This window comes from Mirounga angustirostris, unplaced genomic scaffold (genome assembly GCF_029215605.1).
Source record: "Mirounga angustirostris isolate CCGP_5_RB_7025 unplaced genomic scaffold, mMirAng1.0.hap1 SCAF_3, whole genome shotgun sequence".
Classification (NCBI taxonomy): domain Eukaryota; kingdom Metazoa; phylum Chordata; class Mammalia; order Carnivora; family Phocidae; genus Mirounga; species Mirounga angustirostris.
The window spans coordinates 150,279,156-150,293,961 of record NW_026991711.1 but is presented as its reverse complement, the minus strand read 5'-3'; the positions used below and the strand labels follow the sequence as shown (position 1 = coordinate 150,293,961).

Here is a 14,806-nt window from a genome sequence, read left to right as displayed (position 1 = left end):
GTTTCACTCTTCCTAGCTAGACCCTCATTATTTGAGTACAATCAAAATAGACTACCACTAGAAATCTGTAAATATGATAACTGTCACAGTTAATTCTGGCTCTAAGTGACCAGTTTGTTTTAAAATCTTAGACCATTTTGAAGACCTCATCCCAAGCGGAGCAGAACATCTCCTTCACACTTGAGTATCACAGAAAATGACTGATCACATTAAGAGATTGTACAACTCAAACTGCTGTCCTCATTTCTTTAAAAGGGGAAGAAAATCTACTTTTCAGATCATGATAGGTTGTGCATAGCTCTTCTGCATGAAAAATGAGTGTGGGCTAACAACACTCCTGAAATGCAGATGTATTTATTTCTTTCAACAGACTTACTGTCAATGATTAATATGGCCTGATTAATTTTGTGAGGCACCCCTGCATGCAGAACTTTCATTAGGGTGCTATAAGGGTGCAAGCAAAGAACACTGGGTCCTTGCTCCCTGGGGTTTCCTCTCCTAGAGTTAGAGTCAAATACATGCAAGGAAAGACAAAACAAAAAACCAAAACCAACAACAGACAGAACTGAGAGATCTGGAACAGATTGACACAAGCTTAACGCCAGTGACTATGAACGTACTGTTCTCATTTCCCTTGGGTCCCCCCAGAAGCACTAATGAGAGGGTACCTTCTTTTATTCAACAGCTGTTTACTGAAGACCTACTATGTGCCGGGCACTGTTCCAGGTTCTTGGATACAGTAAGAAGCAGAAAAGGCAAAGATCTCTGCGGAAGTGGCTTAGTGGAACCACACTAAAAGGGTTTGAGAGTTGGGAACACAAGGTGTGAATTCTGACTCTACCACCTGACAGGTCTATGAATTAACATCTCCGAGCAGCAGCTTCTTCTTTCTGTAAAATGTAGACAAACATCCCCAGGCTTCTAAGTGGGTTGTGAGCAAAAATTACACGGGTCAAGCGCCGGAAACACAGAGGACAATCAAGAAATACTTGCTTCCATTCAATAAATGCTCCTACGTGATGCACGGGTGTTGATTATTAGGTTCCAGACCCTAGAATAATGTGAGAAAAACAGGATTTGTGACTTGGATTCTTTTCAACGGGGTGAGGATTTTTTTTTTCTAATTTTATAGATTCAACATCATTCTATTAGTAGGGCTTAAAGAGATCTGCTGGGAAACTAGGCACTCTGTCTAAACAAGTGAAGGATGGGGAAATGAAGAGGCAGCAAGCATCCAACAAGGGCAGGGTCCTGGCAAGTCCTACAGTGGAGCAGGGGAGGAAGTGGATCATTCTCATTTGCGTGACCAGCGGGAGTCCAGCTACAGTAAGGAGTCTGCCTTACAATCAGATGCGGATAGGAGGACATAAGCTGTTTCGTGGCATTTGTCTATAGCCTCATTCTCTCCTTACTGATTGTAAAAATAAACAGCCATTCTGCTTCCACTACCACAACTCATCCTCGCGCTCTTGTTACTGTTAGGCCAATCCTGTGGACTTCTAACTTCAATAAGATAGTTTTGTTTATTTTTTTAAGTCCATGTTTTTTTCTCTTTAAAAACAACTTTATTTAGATATTTTTCTTGATACTTGAAATCAATTATCACTAATTAGCACCACTTAGTCTTTAGTGTAATGCTTAAATGGCTTTGCTTGAACTCTGCTATATGTTGATTTTATTTGATTTTCCTTGGCCTTTTAAAAAAATCAATCGTCGCATATTCCTGGGCAGCTTTTGAGAGCATTTTTCAGCTGCCCTTTGAAAGTTCTAATCCTGGTATTAACACAGACCTTTATGTCTTTATTGGACTACTTCTAAAAATTTAATAACCTGATTAGTGACTACAATTCCAAATTATATATATAAAGAAACCTTCCCATTACTTACACAGAATTATATTGCAGTATATTACTTTTATCAAAAAGAATTATACATTCCTATTCCCATGATATATTTGATTAATGCATCAAATACTTAAATTTACTATTTTTAGACTGCAGAACTGGTATTTCAGATGAACCTCTACTCCACATGCATTTCATTATTAATATGACTAAAGTTTAAAGTAACCTACTTATTTTTAACAGACTTTTAAGCATTTTGTGACATGCCACTTCAATTCCTTGCCCATCAGGCTTAATATAAAATACATATACTGACTCAGTCTTATGATTGATGTGTTTCTATTTAAAAGAGATATATGCTATTAAAAGGCACAAATAAGTGAAGTATGGACAAGGACATGATATCATTAGAATCATGACACTTATTTGCCTCTCACTTCAGGGCTAATCAAGTATAAATTTCAATATTACGTATGTCCAGAGAAATTATGGATGCTGCTACAAGTAGGAATTAGGACACAAATGGCATTCTCTCTTTGTTCCAAAATTTACATTCTGTTACCCAGTATTCAAGTTGAAACAGCTGTACCAACCCAGGGAGCCTCATTCTATAAAGCCCCAGTAAACTCCATAATGGAATTTTACTAAAGATTCTGAGAATTACTGCCATTTTAACATGGTTAATTCTTTAGTTGAAGGGAGATAGCCTTTCATACAGCAGAGAGCTTGGGGAAGGACCTTTTCTAAGTCCTTGATGACATCTCATGGAGCGAGAGGGGCTTCAGTCACTAGAATCCCATCTGTCAAGCTCTGCCTTTAGAAATCCTGCCAGCAGTCTGCAGAAAGGAATGCAAAGTGGGTGGATGGTACAAACAAAGGTCAGGAGAAGGGCAAGTAACTCTTAGTCTCTCAACAGTCTTTTTTTTTTTTTTTTTTAGATTTTATTTATTTATTTGACAGAGAGAGAGAGAGACACAGCGAGAGAGCAAACACAAGCAGGGGGAGTGGGAGAGGGAGAAGCAGGCTTTCCACCGACCAGGGAGCCCGATGTGGGGCTCGATCCCAGGACCCCAAGATCATGACCTGAGCCGAAGGCAGATGCTTAATGACTGAGCCACCCAGGCGCCCCAATCTCTCAACAATCTTATTAGCTTCTCTGCATAGGTATGTTTGGCTTGCTGCTCTAAGAACCCTTCCTAGAAGAAAGAAGTTCGGGTTGTGGATGGTTCTCCACTTGGACTGAATGTTCAGCTTGTTATCAGGAGAGCAAACTTAGCAACTTACCATATACATGATTTATAAAATACAGTCCTCATGTAAACACTGAAGTCAAAAGGCTTTATTTTCATTAAGTCATACTGTCCTCAAATATTGGCTATTTACTGAATGACAAGGGCAAACTTTACTCTGCATGGTGATAAAGTGCTTAAGAAGAATCTATGCGGGCGCCTGGGTGGCTCAGTCGTTAAGCGTCTGCCTTCGGCTCAGGTCATGATCCCAGGGTCCTGGGATCGAGCCCCACATCGGGCTCCCTGCTCCGCGGGAGGCCTGCTTCTCCCTCTCCCTCTCCCCCCGCTTGTGTTCCTGCTCTCGCTCTCTCTCTCTGTCAAATAAATAAATAAAAATCTTTAAAAAAAAAAAAAAAAAGAAGAAGAATCTATGCACTCACGGAGACACTACATCAAAAACTAATGATGTGATGTATGGTGATTAACATAACATAATAAAAAAAATAAGATTGTATCTGGGATCTACTATTACTAAGTTGTTTTGGTCAATGTACTTTACATCCCCAAATCAGTTACTCTTTATAAAAAAAAAAGTGGCAGTGATATTTCTATATAAAGTCATTCTGAGGATCACTTATGATAAGGAGACAATACTGGTTAGCACAGTGATTGTTATTTAATAAATTAATATTCAATAGACTGGTCTCAATCAACTAGGAGAACTAAAACTATTTTATAATAAAAGCCAAAGAGTCTCCTTGAAATTAAATTGTTCCATATGACCCAAGTGTTTTATAGAAAATAAGAATAATCAATTAGTTTCTGGCTTTTTCTTCTACTTTGAAATTAGATAAATACAAGTGAAAAGGAAGTGGTATTTGTCATGCTAGTTCCTCCAATGATTTTAATGTTCCATTATAATTCTAGGTATTTAATAAGTGGGAATCTGAAATTAAAAAGGGACTATGAAATGTATATGCATATTAGCAATTACACCCATTACACTATACTTAAAGACAACAGGAAGGGCGTGGATAAATAGGGTAGTATTTATCAAACGTTAGAGATTAAAATTTGTAGGAAACATTGCATTAAAACTTCATTAGGTGCTAAGTATACTGCATATGACCTTTTCCCAGAACCTTCTTTTCTAAATTTAATAAAGTAAAAAATTTTATAAGTTACTATAATTATATTTGCTGTTAAATTAAGTACACTTATGTATACAATGTAGGTGTGTGGTGATCTCATTAATGAGGTCATGCAGCTGGTCAACCATATAGTACAACACAAGTTAGTCTGAGGTCACCTTAGAAGCATACTGGTTCAGTGACTATAAATTGGTTAAAGTCTGAAACCTACCCTGTTAAATGATCCAATTTATGAAGGTCAAGACACAGCATCTGGGACATATTTCATGTAAATGATCTCAATGTCTATAATTTATATATTCTAAGTTCGATATATACATAGATGTATTGATTTGGGGCCAAATATTTAACCTACTGGTTATGATTTTCTGTGTGAATAGAATTGTATGCTGCTAATTCCACTGCTGGTCTAGAGTAGCACATCTGCATGCAAGGGGTGAATCAGGTATAGGCCCTATCCAAAGATTTGGCAGGCTATGTCTATTTGTTTGAGAATATTTATTGACAGGGAGATCACTACCTCACAAGACCATCTGCTCCTATGTGACCATTCTGTAAATTATAATATTCTTCCTCTTATGGAGTTATTTTGGGGACAATGACAACAAAGCAGGAGCTAGAATACTGAAGGAACGGAGAAGTGACCTGAGGATTGTAGATGACTTCAATTAGGAGAAGATAACTGGCACAGTTTGATAACATGAGACTCAAAGCTAGGAGATTATAGGGAGAAAAAAGAGAAGGCCAATCAATTCACCTGCCAGGCCAGGTGTTCTGGGGTGAGTTGTGTAGTTGTGTGGAGAAAACATCCACCATTTGCAGAAAGTGTTCAAGGATGGGAAGGGCAACTGGATTCAGTGTCTTCAGAACAGAGCTGGTTTTCCTTGGAGAAAGAAACAGCAGGGTTCAGAAGAGAGGTGGAAGACCAAGAGGATTTTGGTGATGATTGATCTTGGGTTCCTAGGGACCCACACCCAGTTCCTTCTTCAAAAAGAACCCCAAAACCAAAACCCAAAACCAACAAAAAACCCACACCATTTTTTTCACTTCACTGATTTAAGAAATCATTCCACTATTTCCTCAAATGTATTTAAAGTGGCTTATGAAGGGTCATAAAATAAAGGAAGATAAAATAAAATAGAAAAACGAAGCCAACAGAAAATAAAACAAGAATATGGAGTAGAAACGGGTTTTTAGTCAAAAGCAGTGTAATCCTATAAATTTGCTCGAGGTAGATCACAAACTAGGCTACAAGTTCTTTAGCAGCAGCACAAAGAAACACAACTTGTTAACTATCTGATTCACAGTTGACAAGATAAAATAAGTGTTTCATATATACGATGGGACTTTGATATGCAACTGGATTAATATGATTTCACTGGCTGCAATGCTAGACAGTTCATTAAATTTGAAATAACCCACTAGATTTATTTGTTTTATTTTTATAGAAATGATAAATATGAAAACCAGCTTCACAGTTATTATTGACTTTAGTTCAACCCACCATATACTTTGCTATTTTTAAGTACTTTGGAGAAATACCTATCACTCTCAATCAAAATGGGATAATACTATGTTTGCCTTTATATTCTGTCTCAATAACTTTCTTCATAATTGTTATGTCAACATTTAATTTACTGAACCAGAAATAGTTCTTGGGTGTGAAATGCACTTTAAGGCCCTGCAGGGTATATGTAACATTCAGGCCACTCAAACCCGGCTCTAAAAATGATTCTCCTTAGTACAGTTCCCACCTCCAGTAGATCCACCAAGCTTTTAAGTCCCAATGAGTTTCTTCAGTCAAGTTTTTCAAATTGAGAATATATGAATCATGACATCTTATCAGTTTTATTCTTCAGACAGTGCATTCCTTTGAGAGCTGTCCTTATCTCCACATTGTTAATGCTGGAAGTGAAAGTCGGAACATTCTCTTCACTACCCGGTAGTGACAGCTGAATTATTTCTGCTACTTAGCTCTCTTAAGAATCGCCGTTAGCATTAGTTTTGAGATACTCCACAGTACAAAATCAAGGGTGGTAATTACCAGGACGAAAAATGTGTTGAGGAAATGATGATAAACATTTTTAAAAGACTTGTTAAGACTTTATTTTAATAAGTATATGTTAACATAAAATTAAATCCAGAGAGTTAGGAATACAGATAAATATGGATTTCTGAGAATTAATGTAAAATGTATATATGTATTACTTAGACTTTATACAATATTGTCAAAATAAACATGATAATAGCATTACTAATTCAGGGCTTCATTACTAATTCAGGGATTCATAAGGCATTAAGCTGGGCAACTGTCCTCTCAGTCGCTTGTAGAAAGGATTCAGTGAATAGTATTATATTCAAAGCTCATGGCAGTTGTGTTCATGTCTAGTTATATTTACATGAAAAGGCGACTTTCTAGGAAAACTCCAATAGAGCACCCCTTAAAAGCGTCTTCAAGTTATGCTCTACTAGCATTCTGAAATACTCACAGATTAAATGAAATTCTTGCAGATGGCTAGAAAGTACAGAGAAAGGAACAATTTCTAATACGTATCAGCCTTCTACTACGTGTCACGCACTGTGGAAATTATTTTCAAATATATCTCATTTAAGAGTTATGGAAATATCAGGAAATGTTTTATCAGTTTGTAGATTAAAGGCAGACAATTTTTAACTGTAGTAAGATAATTAATCTCCATTTCTATATAAATTAAAATTATAGACATTACCTTACAGACATAATTAATGATTTCCTCTAGCATATTCATTTAGCACCAATAACAAATACGCAATAGTACCTTTATTAAAACTGAGGGTACGTTCAAGAATGCATTCTGACAAATGTTCTAAAATGTACAGATAATCTTTCCTTAAGAATTGCCTTGCCAGCCATGGGGCAGTCATAATAAATTAAATATCTAATCGAACACCTCCTTCCATGGCCATCAGATGTAGCTCTCTCCTCTCTCTCTCCCTCTTTTCACTGGAACTGGCCCAGTATAGCAATCCATTCCACCCCCCCTCCCCCCAGGATCCTTTCCAACCAAAGCCTCCCACAATTGTTTCTTACCACTAGGGCTTTCTTAGGTACCAGAATTCTAATAAAGCATGAGTTGGCTGTCTATGAAATCAGGGCAAATGAGTAACAAATGTACTTTCTGAACAAAGTGAAGTTTATAAGTTGAGGGATAGAAAATAGAAAATATGGCTCTGGGAAACCTGGTACACAAGAGGTGGGGACACAGAAGAGTGTTCAAGGTTGTAAATGGAAGCCTGGGAGAGGAGTAGAAACAGCCTACTGGCAGATATGTGCTGGAAGAAAGCAGTGACAATGGGACACTTGTCCTTTTCTGTTCTGGCAATCCCAGAGATAAATTGCTAGAAGCTACTTAACAGAAGAGCAGGAGACTACTAAGTGAAAAGACACAGCACCATCTTTTTCTAACAGAACAAAATAAGACACAGAAAGGTCTTTAACTGGAGACATTCTCTACTTAAATAGCTTAAAGATAAAGAGCTTAAAGTTCTAATACCTGGTGGCATGCTGTAGTGATTAGAACTCATGCTCTAAAATCCATGCAGTCTGAACTTGAGAACTCTACTGATTATTAACTGTGTAACCCTGGGCAAGGTATTAAATTTCTCTAAACCTTAATCTCCCTATTTGTAAAATGGGGGCCATCATAATAACGGAAGTAGGTAAGTATACCAAAAGGTTGTTCTAACTACATTACCTAGCTCAGAGGACTACCATGAGGATAAAGGCAGAATATGTGCCCAACAAGCAGTGAACAATGCTAGTAGGGTTATTATTACTGGTAGGTACAATGCGTTGAGCAGTCAGCATATACCAATGACCAGTCACTAACACTTACCCAATCTGATAGAAAATAGCAGTTAAAGGATGTGAATTTAAGAAAAGGGAAGTTTGGAAAACCCGATGTCCCCCTTGAGGGAGTGTGGAAAAGAAAATGGACGAAAACAAGGAATTTCCAAAGCAAACTACTGTATAATTTTGACTCCATCAAATCTTGCTAATCATAGATAGACATTCAGAAAATCTTGATGCTAATAGGTCTCTACTAGGCAAACATCCAAGAACAGTTTAAGAGAAGCATTTCCACTGAGCTTGAAAGGTTACTCCTTATGGTAGCACAGTCAATTTTATTTTAAGATCTTTCTTCTCCAAAGATTTATTTATCCAGGTATCACCAGTATAATACATTACTCAGATACTGCAGTTTTCTTTTTAGTCTCATAAATCATCACCTTTGAATGATTTTGATGCTTATTAACAACACTGTCACAGCTGGTGTGCAGGAGCAGAGAACTGAAACTAAAGCCACTCAATTTTGCTACTTATTATTAGCTTCCTGTAAAGACTGGTAGGGAACATGGTGGACACTATTGATTAAAATAGACTTTATCTGTGTATTTCATTTGTTTTGCTCTTTGTCCCCTCCAATACAAAGAAAATACTCTTATCTTTTCCATGTTTCTCAAGTACAAATGCAGGTTTCTGGGCTCATTCTAGATTAACTTAAAAAAAATTAACTTAATCAGAGTAGGTGGACAGGGAATCTGCATTTTTAACAAACACACCAGTTTAAGAAAGACTGATCCATTCTAATTAAGCCCAAATAAGATTAATCCTGCATATTCAGTGAAGATGTTTCTTTGGGCCACAAATCATTGTGGTAGCTCTTAATCTGACCAAGGATATGCATGCCCAACTTACTAGAATGTCTATTTGCATTGAGACAGTGCAGAAAGTAAGTGTACAGGTTAAAAAAAAAAAAAAAAAGAATGGGGCAATAAGGTACCAAGGAACAGTATTTCCATAGATTAAGAGCCCACCACTCTCAAAAGCAGCTTTGTCTTTTTTATATACTTCTATGCAGAAGGTTGCTTTAATGTAAAGTTCAAAATAAAAGTTATGTCATAAAAAAATACATGAGTAACTGGACAATATATTCCCCTACTCTTACTTTTCTGAAAATAGAGATAAGGCAGCTTAGAGAAGAAAAGAAATATAATTCAAATAGGTCAGAACCTAAAAGAACATTATCTGCACTGAAGCCCAGGTTTCACTTCTACTTGACATGGTGTGACCTTAAACAAGTAATTTAAGCACTCTGAGGTTATGCTTATTCCTGTTTGTAAAATATATTAGCTCTGACTACCTCACTGGAATGGAAAGGCACAAACCTAAGGTAGTAACATTTGGCAGAGCACGGCAGTTTGCAAAGGCATAGAAACCACTATTCTAAATGACATGTGTAACTTTGCAGCTCAGGGGAAATAGTTTTTTGTTTAGGATTACTTTTTAGACACTTTATCATGAAGCAGGATGAGATACACATAACAATATAATACTGATGATCTGGGGCGCCTGGGTGGCACACTCGGTTAAGCCTCGGACTCCTGCTTTCAGCTCAGGTCGTGACCTCAGGGTCATGAGATCGAGCCCCACATTGGGTTCCATGCTCAGTACGCAGTCTGCTTGAGATTCCCTCTCCCTCTGCCTCTGCCCCTCCCTCCTGCTTTCTCTCTCTCAGATAAATAAATAAACCTTTAAAAAAATATTAATGGTCTGGGCGCCTGGGTGGCTCAGATGGTTAAGCGTCTGCCTTCGGCTCAGGTCATGATCCCAGGGTCCTGGGATCGAGTCCCACATCAGGCTCCTGGCTCAGCGGGGAGCCTGCTTCTCCCTCTCCTCTGCCTCTCTCCCTGCTCATGCGCTCTCTCTCTCTCTCTCTGTGTGTCTCAAATGAATAAATAAAATCTTTAAAAAAAATAAAAAAAAATATTAATGATCCTTGCTATTTAGTACTTGAAAGGAACTGGCTGTCACTCAAAAGGAAAAAATGTAGTTTTATGATTTTTCAGGTTTCAAGAAATTGCTTATTTTTTATTTTTTAAAGATTTTATTTATTTATTTGACAGAGAGATAGCGAGAGCGGGAACACAAGCAGGGGGAGTGGGAGAGGGAGAAGCAGGCCTCCCGCGGAGCAGGGAGCCCGATGCAGGCTTCCATCCCAGGACCCTGGGATCATGACCTGAGCCGAAGGCAGACGCTTAACGACTGAGCCACCCAGGCGCCCAAGAAATTGCTTATTTTAAAAGCACTATGCCAACATGAAAATAGTCAGATTGAGAAGCTGGTACCATTTGTCGTTTGATCTGTTAGATGTAATAAATTCAGAGTTCTTACATGTGCATGCATTTATGTGTGTTTTACACATGCGTGTAAATTATATATATTTGTGTCCACACATGTACACATATAAACTTAACTTCAATTAATTGTTATTTTAGAAGTCAATTAAAATCCTTGGATAAGAGAGAAAATGGAAAAGAAAGAAGGGAATGTTTCCTTTGAACCCACATGGTGGAAAGAAGCCATAATGAAACTGGTAAGGCAAACTTCTCCACAGGAAGCCAGCTTTCACCTGGTCTTCTGCAAGTACCTTTGTTAACTGAGAAACACTTTCCTTTGAAGGTGTTGTAACTTGAAAACAGTAGTTTGTTCTAACATAAGTTCACAGCATGAGACAGATTTCAAAACAATTTTTTTTGTTTGTTTGTTGCCCTATTTATAATAGGTTTCTGACAGGAATTATTAGAACTCTTAAAATATCAAGATCACAGCATTAGTCTTTTAGTTACTTAGTGCTGAGTGGTCTCAAAATACTGTGCTCTGTATCCTGGGCTTTTAATTATTTCTTGGATATCTCCAAATGAGGTGTTCCTAACTTGATACCTCATTATCCCCTATCTCAAATTCAAGTCTATCACGACATGCCTGTCACTTAGGAATGCAAATGAGGAATTATCGTCATGATTCTTTATCTAGTTTACTTATATATACTTTATACTTCAGCCATATTGAACCCTTAGACTTTGTAAACTGTGCCATTTTCTGGGATGTCTCTGGGACGATGTGCATGCATGACTGTAACAGCCACCTCACCGTAATCACTAAAATCACTTCCACTGATTCTTGATCTCCATTAGGAAATCTTTCTTCATCCTTCCCATGGATGATCCTCAGTGTAATTCAAGGTGCCACAGTGTAAGCTAGTGAGCCAGCTCTATGTGTATCTCTGGGATATGTAGAAAAATGATATTTATTTTTGGCCAACATAAGAACAAGTTCTTTCAAAGCCAAAATTCCTTCCACCTATGTTGGTGGTTCATAATCTGGAGATGAGTCCTGTGTGGCTAACCAAGGGTCCTAGAGAGCTGTGCTGGAAGCTTCTTGGGCTCCTGATGCTTTCTCTTGCTGTAACATTTTCACCGCCTTTATTAAAGCCTTACATGAGTAAAGACATGCATGAGACCCAAGGGGTCCTGCGTGTCCTTCCAATCATCCAACGCTGTGTAATCCTTGGAGATTCTTCTATAAGACCTGGAGTCTGGCACCTCATACATGCTAAAAAGAAGGAGACTGAACCAGTCCCTAAAAAACTGTAAAGCAAGCATTCATGTCTTTTGTTGATCAGTTTTCTGAAATTATAAATTTGCTTCTTGGAACTCGATTAAAAGACTATTAATTTATGCCCTAAAATCAAACTCACTATGCATAGAGTTCTACACATCATCTCACCATGAGGTGATTCATGATGAAACTAACACCAAAATCATTTAAATTTGTAATAGTCCATTAACTATTTTTTAACTATGAAGATTTCCATTTTATGTTGGTGGCCACTGAATGAGCTACTGTACTCACTTGGTTAATTAATGCCCTGTTGTTTGGATCATTCACTATAATGTCATGTGTGTTTCCATTCTTTGCAAGTTTTACTACATTGGAAAACATATAGAAGGCTATTACTTATGAAATTTACTAAATAAATGTAAAAAGTAACATTAATTCATTATAAAAGTCTGAGTTAAAGTTGTGCAAGTATCATCTACACAATGCTCATAGATCTGTGCTCTGTACATCTCTACTATAAAATTTTTCTGTCTTACATACTTTTCCAAAAAGAATAGATAATTCATTGAATACCTAATTTCCTACTTTAACTTGCTACTGCCATGCTCACACGCAAACATACAAAATCATCTGTAAAATTCTAGTTTCTTAAATTATTTAGCTGTTGTTTCCTTACTCTTTCTACACACATTTTAAAAATTAAATTTACTGACATGTTCTCCTGACAATGCCTGAGCATATTCAATCTCGCTCATTTTCCCCCAGCAGTTCCTGTAGCATACTATTGAGTCTGAATTTTTGCAAATGAAAATAGCTCTCTGCTAACAAGACTTGCTTTGTTTTTATTCCATCACCTCGGCAAATGTTTGTGTGAGCAAGTCTGGAGCAATACCATTCTAATGAGCAATAAAAACAGACATGTAACCACGTAAGTGGTGTGATGTGGTAATCCTCAGAAATAAACGCAAACCCTGATGGAGCTAGAGATCTACCTTTAATTATTTAGGATTATAACTGGGGATCAAGTGAAGGCAGATCAAGGTCCTTCAGTGCTTGCTTGCTGCCCAGGATACCATTTCTTACCTGAACCTGCACAGAGTCTGGGATAGAGTGATTTATGCTCTCTGACTCTGAATCTCCTTGAAGTAATTAACCCTTGCTGCCTTGTCCATCACCATTCCTGAGTTATTCTATCACAGATAAAATCTGCCTGAGAGACGGGGTACAGGTAGAGGGGAGGATTGTGCAACTTGGTTCTATGATTTCTTAACACTGAATCTTGGAACAGTGGTATTATCCAAATACGCAAAGAATCAGGGACTAATCTACTAATGAATGTGCTGCCTTCTAAAGACTCCAATCTGTCAGCTGGTTGTTTGAAAGTGGGAAACTTTTTCTTCCCATAATAACAAGGTTATATCAAATCTTTATTAAGTCTAGGTATAACTGAAAGAGAGACACGGGAACACTCTTATTTAGGGAGCACCAACCATGTGCCAGGCAATGTACAGATTGTTATTTTGTTTAATTGGCATAAAAGCTTCATAAGGAGAATACTGTTTGCATTTTACAGATATGAAAGCAGTTAAATACCAGGCTTTCCTGGTATTTATGAAAGCAGTTAAATACCAGGGCTGAGGAGTCTGCTCTCCGCTTAGTTCTGAGACTCCAAAGTCCAGTGCTCTTTTGATGACAGCACTCAGCCCTCCCAGATCAAAAAACTGTTGGTTCCATTGTACGAATAATAGCCCTTAGTCACCCCGTATCTATTTCTTTGAGTAAGTGAGTTTGTTGTTGTATTGTGAAGAACAGAGGCCTCATTTTCTGTTCACTTCTCCTCCTAGTGGCCTTCAACAGAGCTGAGGACTTCATTTTCTGGTTGTGAGGCATTAGAGATGTTTGCTGAGACTTAAGTTCGGCCCATACACTATGTTATTAAAATGTAATGATAAAGAATGAAGTCTTGGGCATCTATACAAAAAAAGGAAGACAACTTCAAGGGGAAAGTGAGGTGGATTCAGATATTTACTCAACAAGAAAATGAGGGGAGACTGCACTGGGGACTAGTGCTCTGAGGGAAAGGAAGATTTAAGATGATAGGCAGACATTCTCAAATATGAAATATCTCATGAAATACTGAAGTTACTCAGTCTTTTTTGAAAAACTTTTAGAAGAGGAAAACCAGAATCACATCAAGAGCTCAGAAATAGAAAAGAAATGGTAAAAGGAGTATTGGTAATCTGAATCCATTTCAATATATAATTAGAACTAAACTACTAGGGGAATTACAGTTTCAGAACAAAATGTAAATGTTGCAAATCCTGGCAAGTAGAATCGAAATGAGCAACAAAATCCGGGGAGTGGAGCACACTAGGAGGAGGAATGTTAAGTAGGCTATCTGTCTCATCATTTACATATACACTGTCAAAAACTGAAATGTGATGTTCAGGAAAAACATAAGGATGCCAGATATTTAATGACTTTCATAAATGTCTTCCTTTAACGTTAGGGCAATCTTTTAGGAATTAATATCCCTTGTGGCAAAGATACACATTTCTGATATTTAGTAACTCCTTTAATTCACTTCATCTTTTCGACTATTAAATTCAAGTAAAGTTCAATGCTTTTTATTGTAAAACAGCATGCATATTATAATTTCCTTCTTATAAAGCTGATTCATCCAAACTGTCTATTCATTCCCAGCCTCATTCTCCTTAACTATTCAACTATTTGCAGTTTAATATTACAATTTCACTGTTTAATGGGGGATATTAATAGCCGTAATCTCATTGGGCATTTGTGAAGATTAAATGAGATGACTGATGTGAAATGCACAGTTATTAGTATAAAGTTGTTGGTATAGAGTTGCTTATATACTGTTGAATGTTATTTTCTTTAAATCTATCTATCTATTCTTGTATTTGTATTTATTCAGAGAGAGTCCAGGTTACCTGGACTTCTGGTCCAGGTAAGTTAACACTGGGTTTTTTCTGCCTGAGAAGATTTTGAGCATTGTGTTGATTTCTATAGTTCTGTTTTCTATACTTCTGTATATTTCTATACTTCTGTGCTTTTGTACATTGCTTAACTGTTAATTAGCATTTATCATGTTTACAAAATAAAGTTGTTATTCTTAGC

At 37.3% G+C, this 14,806-nt stretch overlaps 1 protein-coding gene across 15 annotated transcripts in view; it reads right to left on the bottom strand.

The window, feature by feature from the left end:
* Window positions 1-14,806, bottom strand: part of GULP1 (GULP PTB domain containing engulfment adaptor 1) — a 275,824-nt gene that overhangs the window by 84,311 nt on the left and 176,707 nt on the right. The window contains exons 6-7 of one of the 15 annotated variants that reach the window (XM_064586812.1): window positions 4,982-5,107; window positions 994-1,051 (exon numbers count right to left, since the gene is read on the bottom strand). The exons of the other annotated variants lie outside the window; for them this stretch is intronic. Coding sequence (XP_064442882.1) covers window positions 994-999 — 6 coding nt within the window. The 5' untranslated portion in view covers window positions 1,000-1,051; window positions 4,982-5,107. The remainder of the gene's footprint in view (window positions 1-993; window positions 1,052-4,981; window positions 5,108-14,806) is intronic. 15 annotated transcript variants of the gene reach the window in all.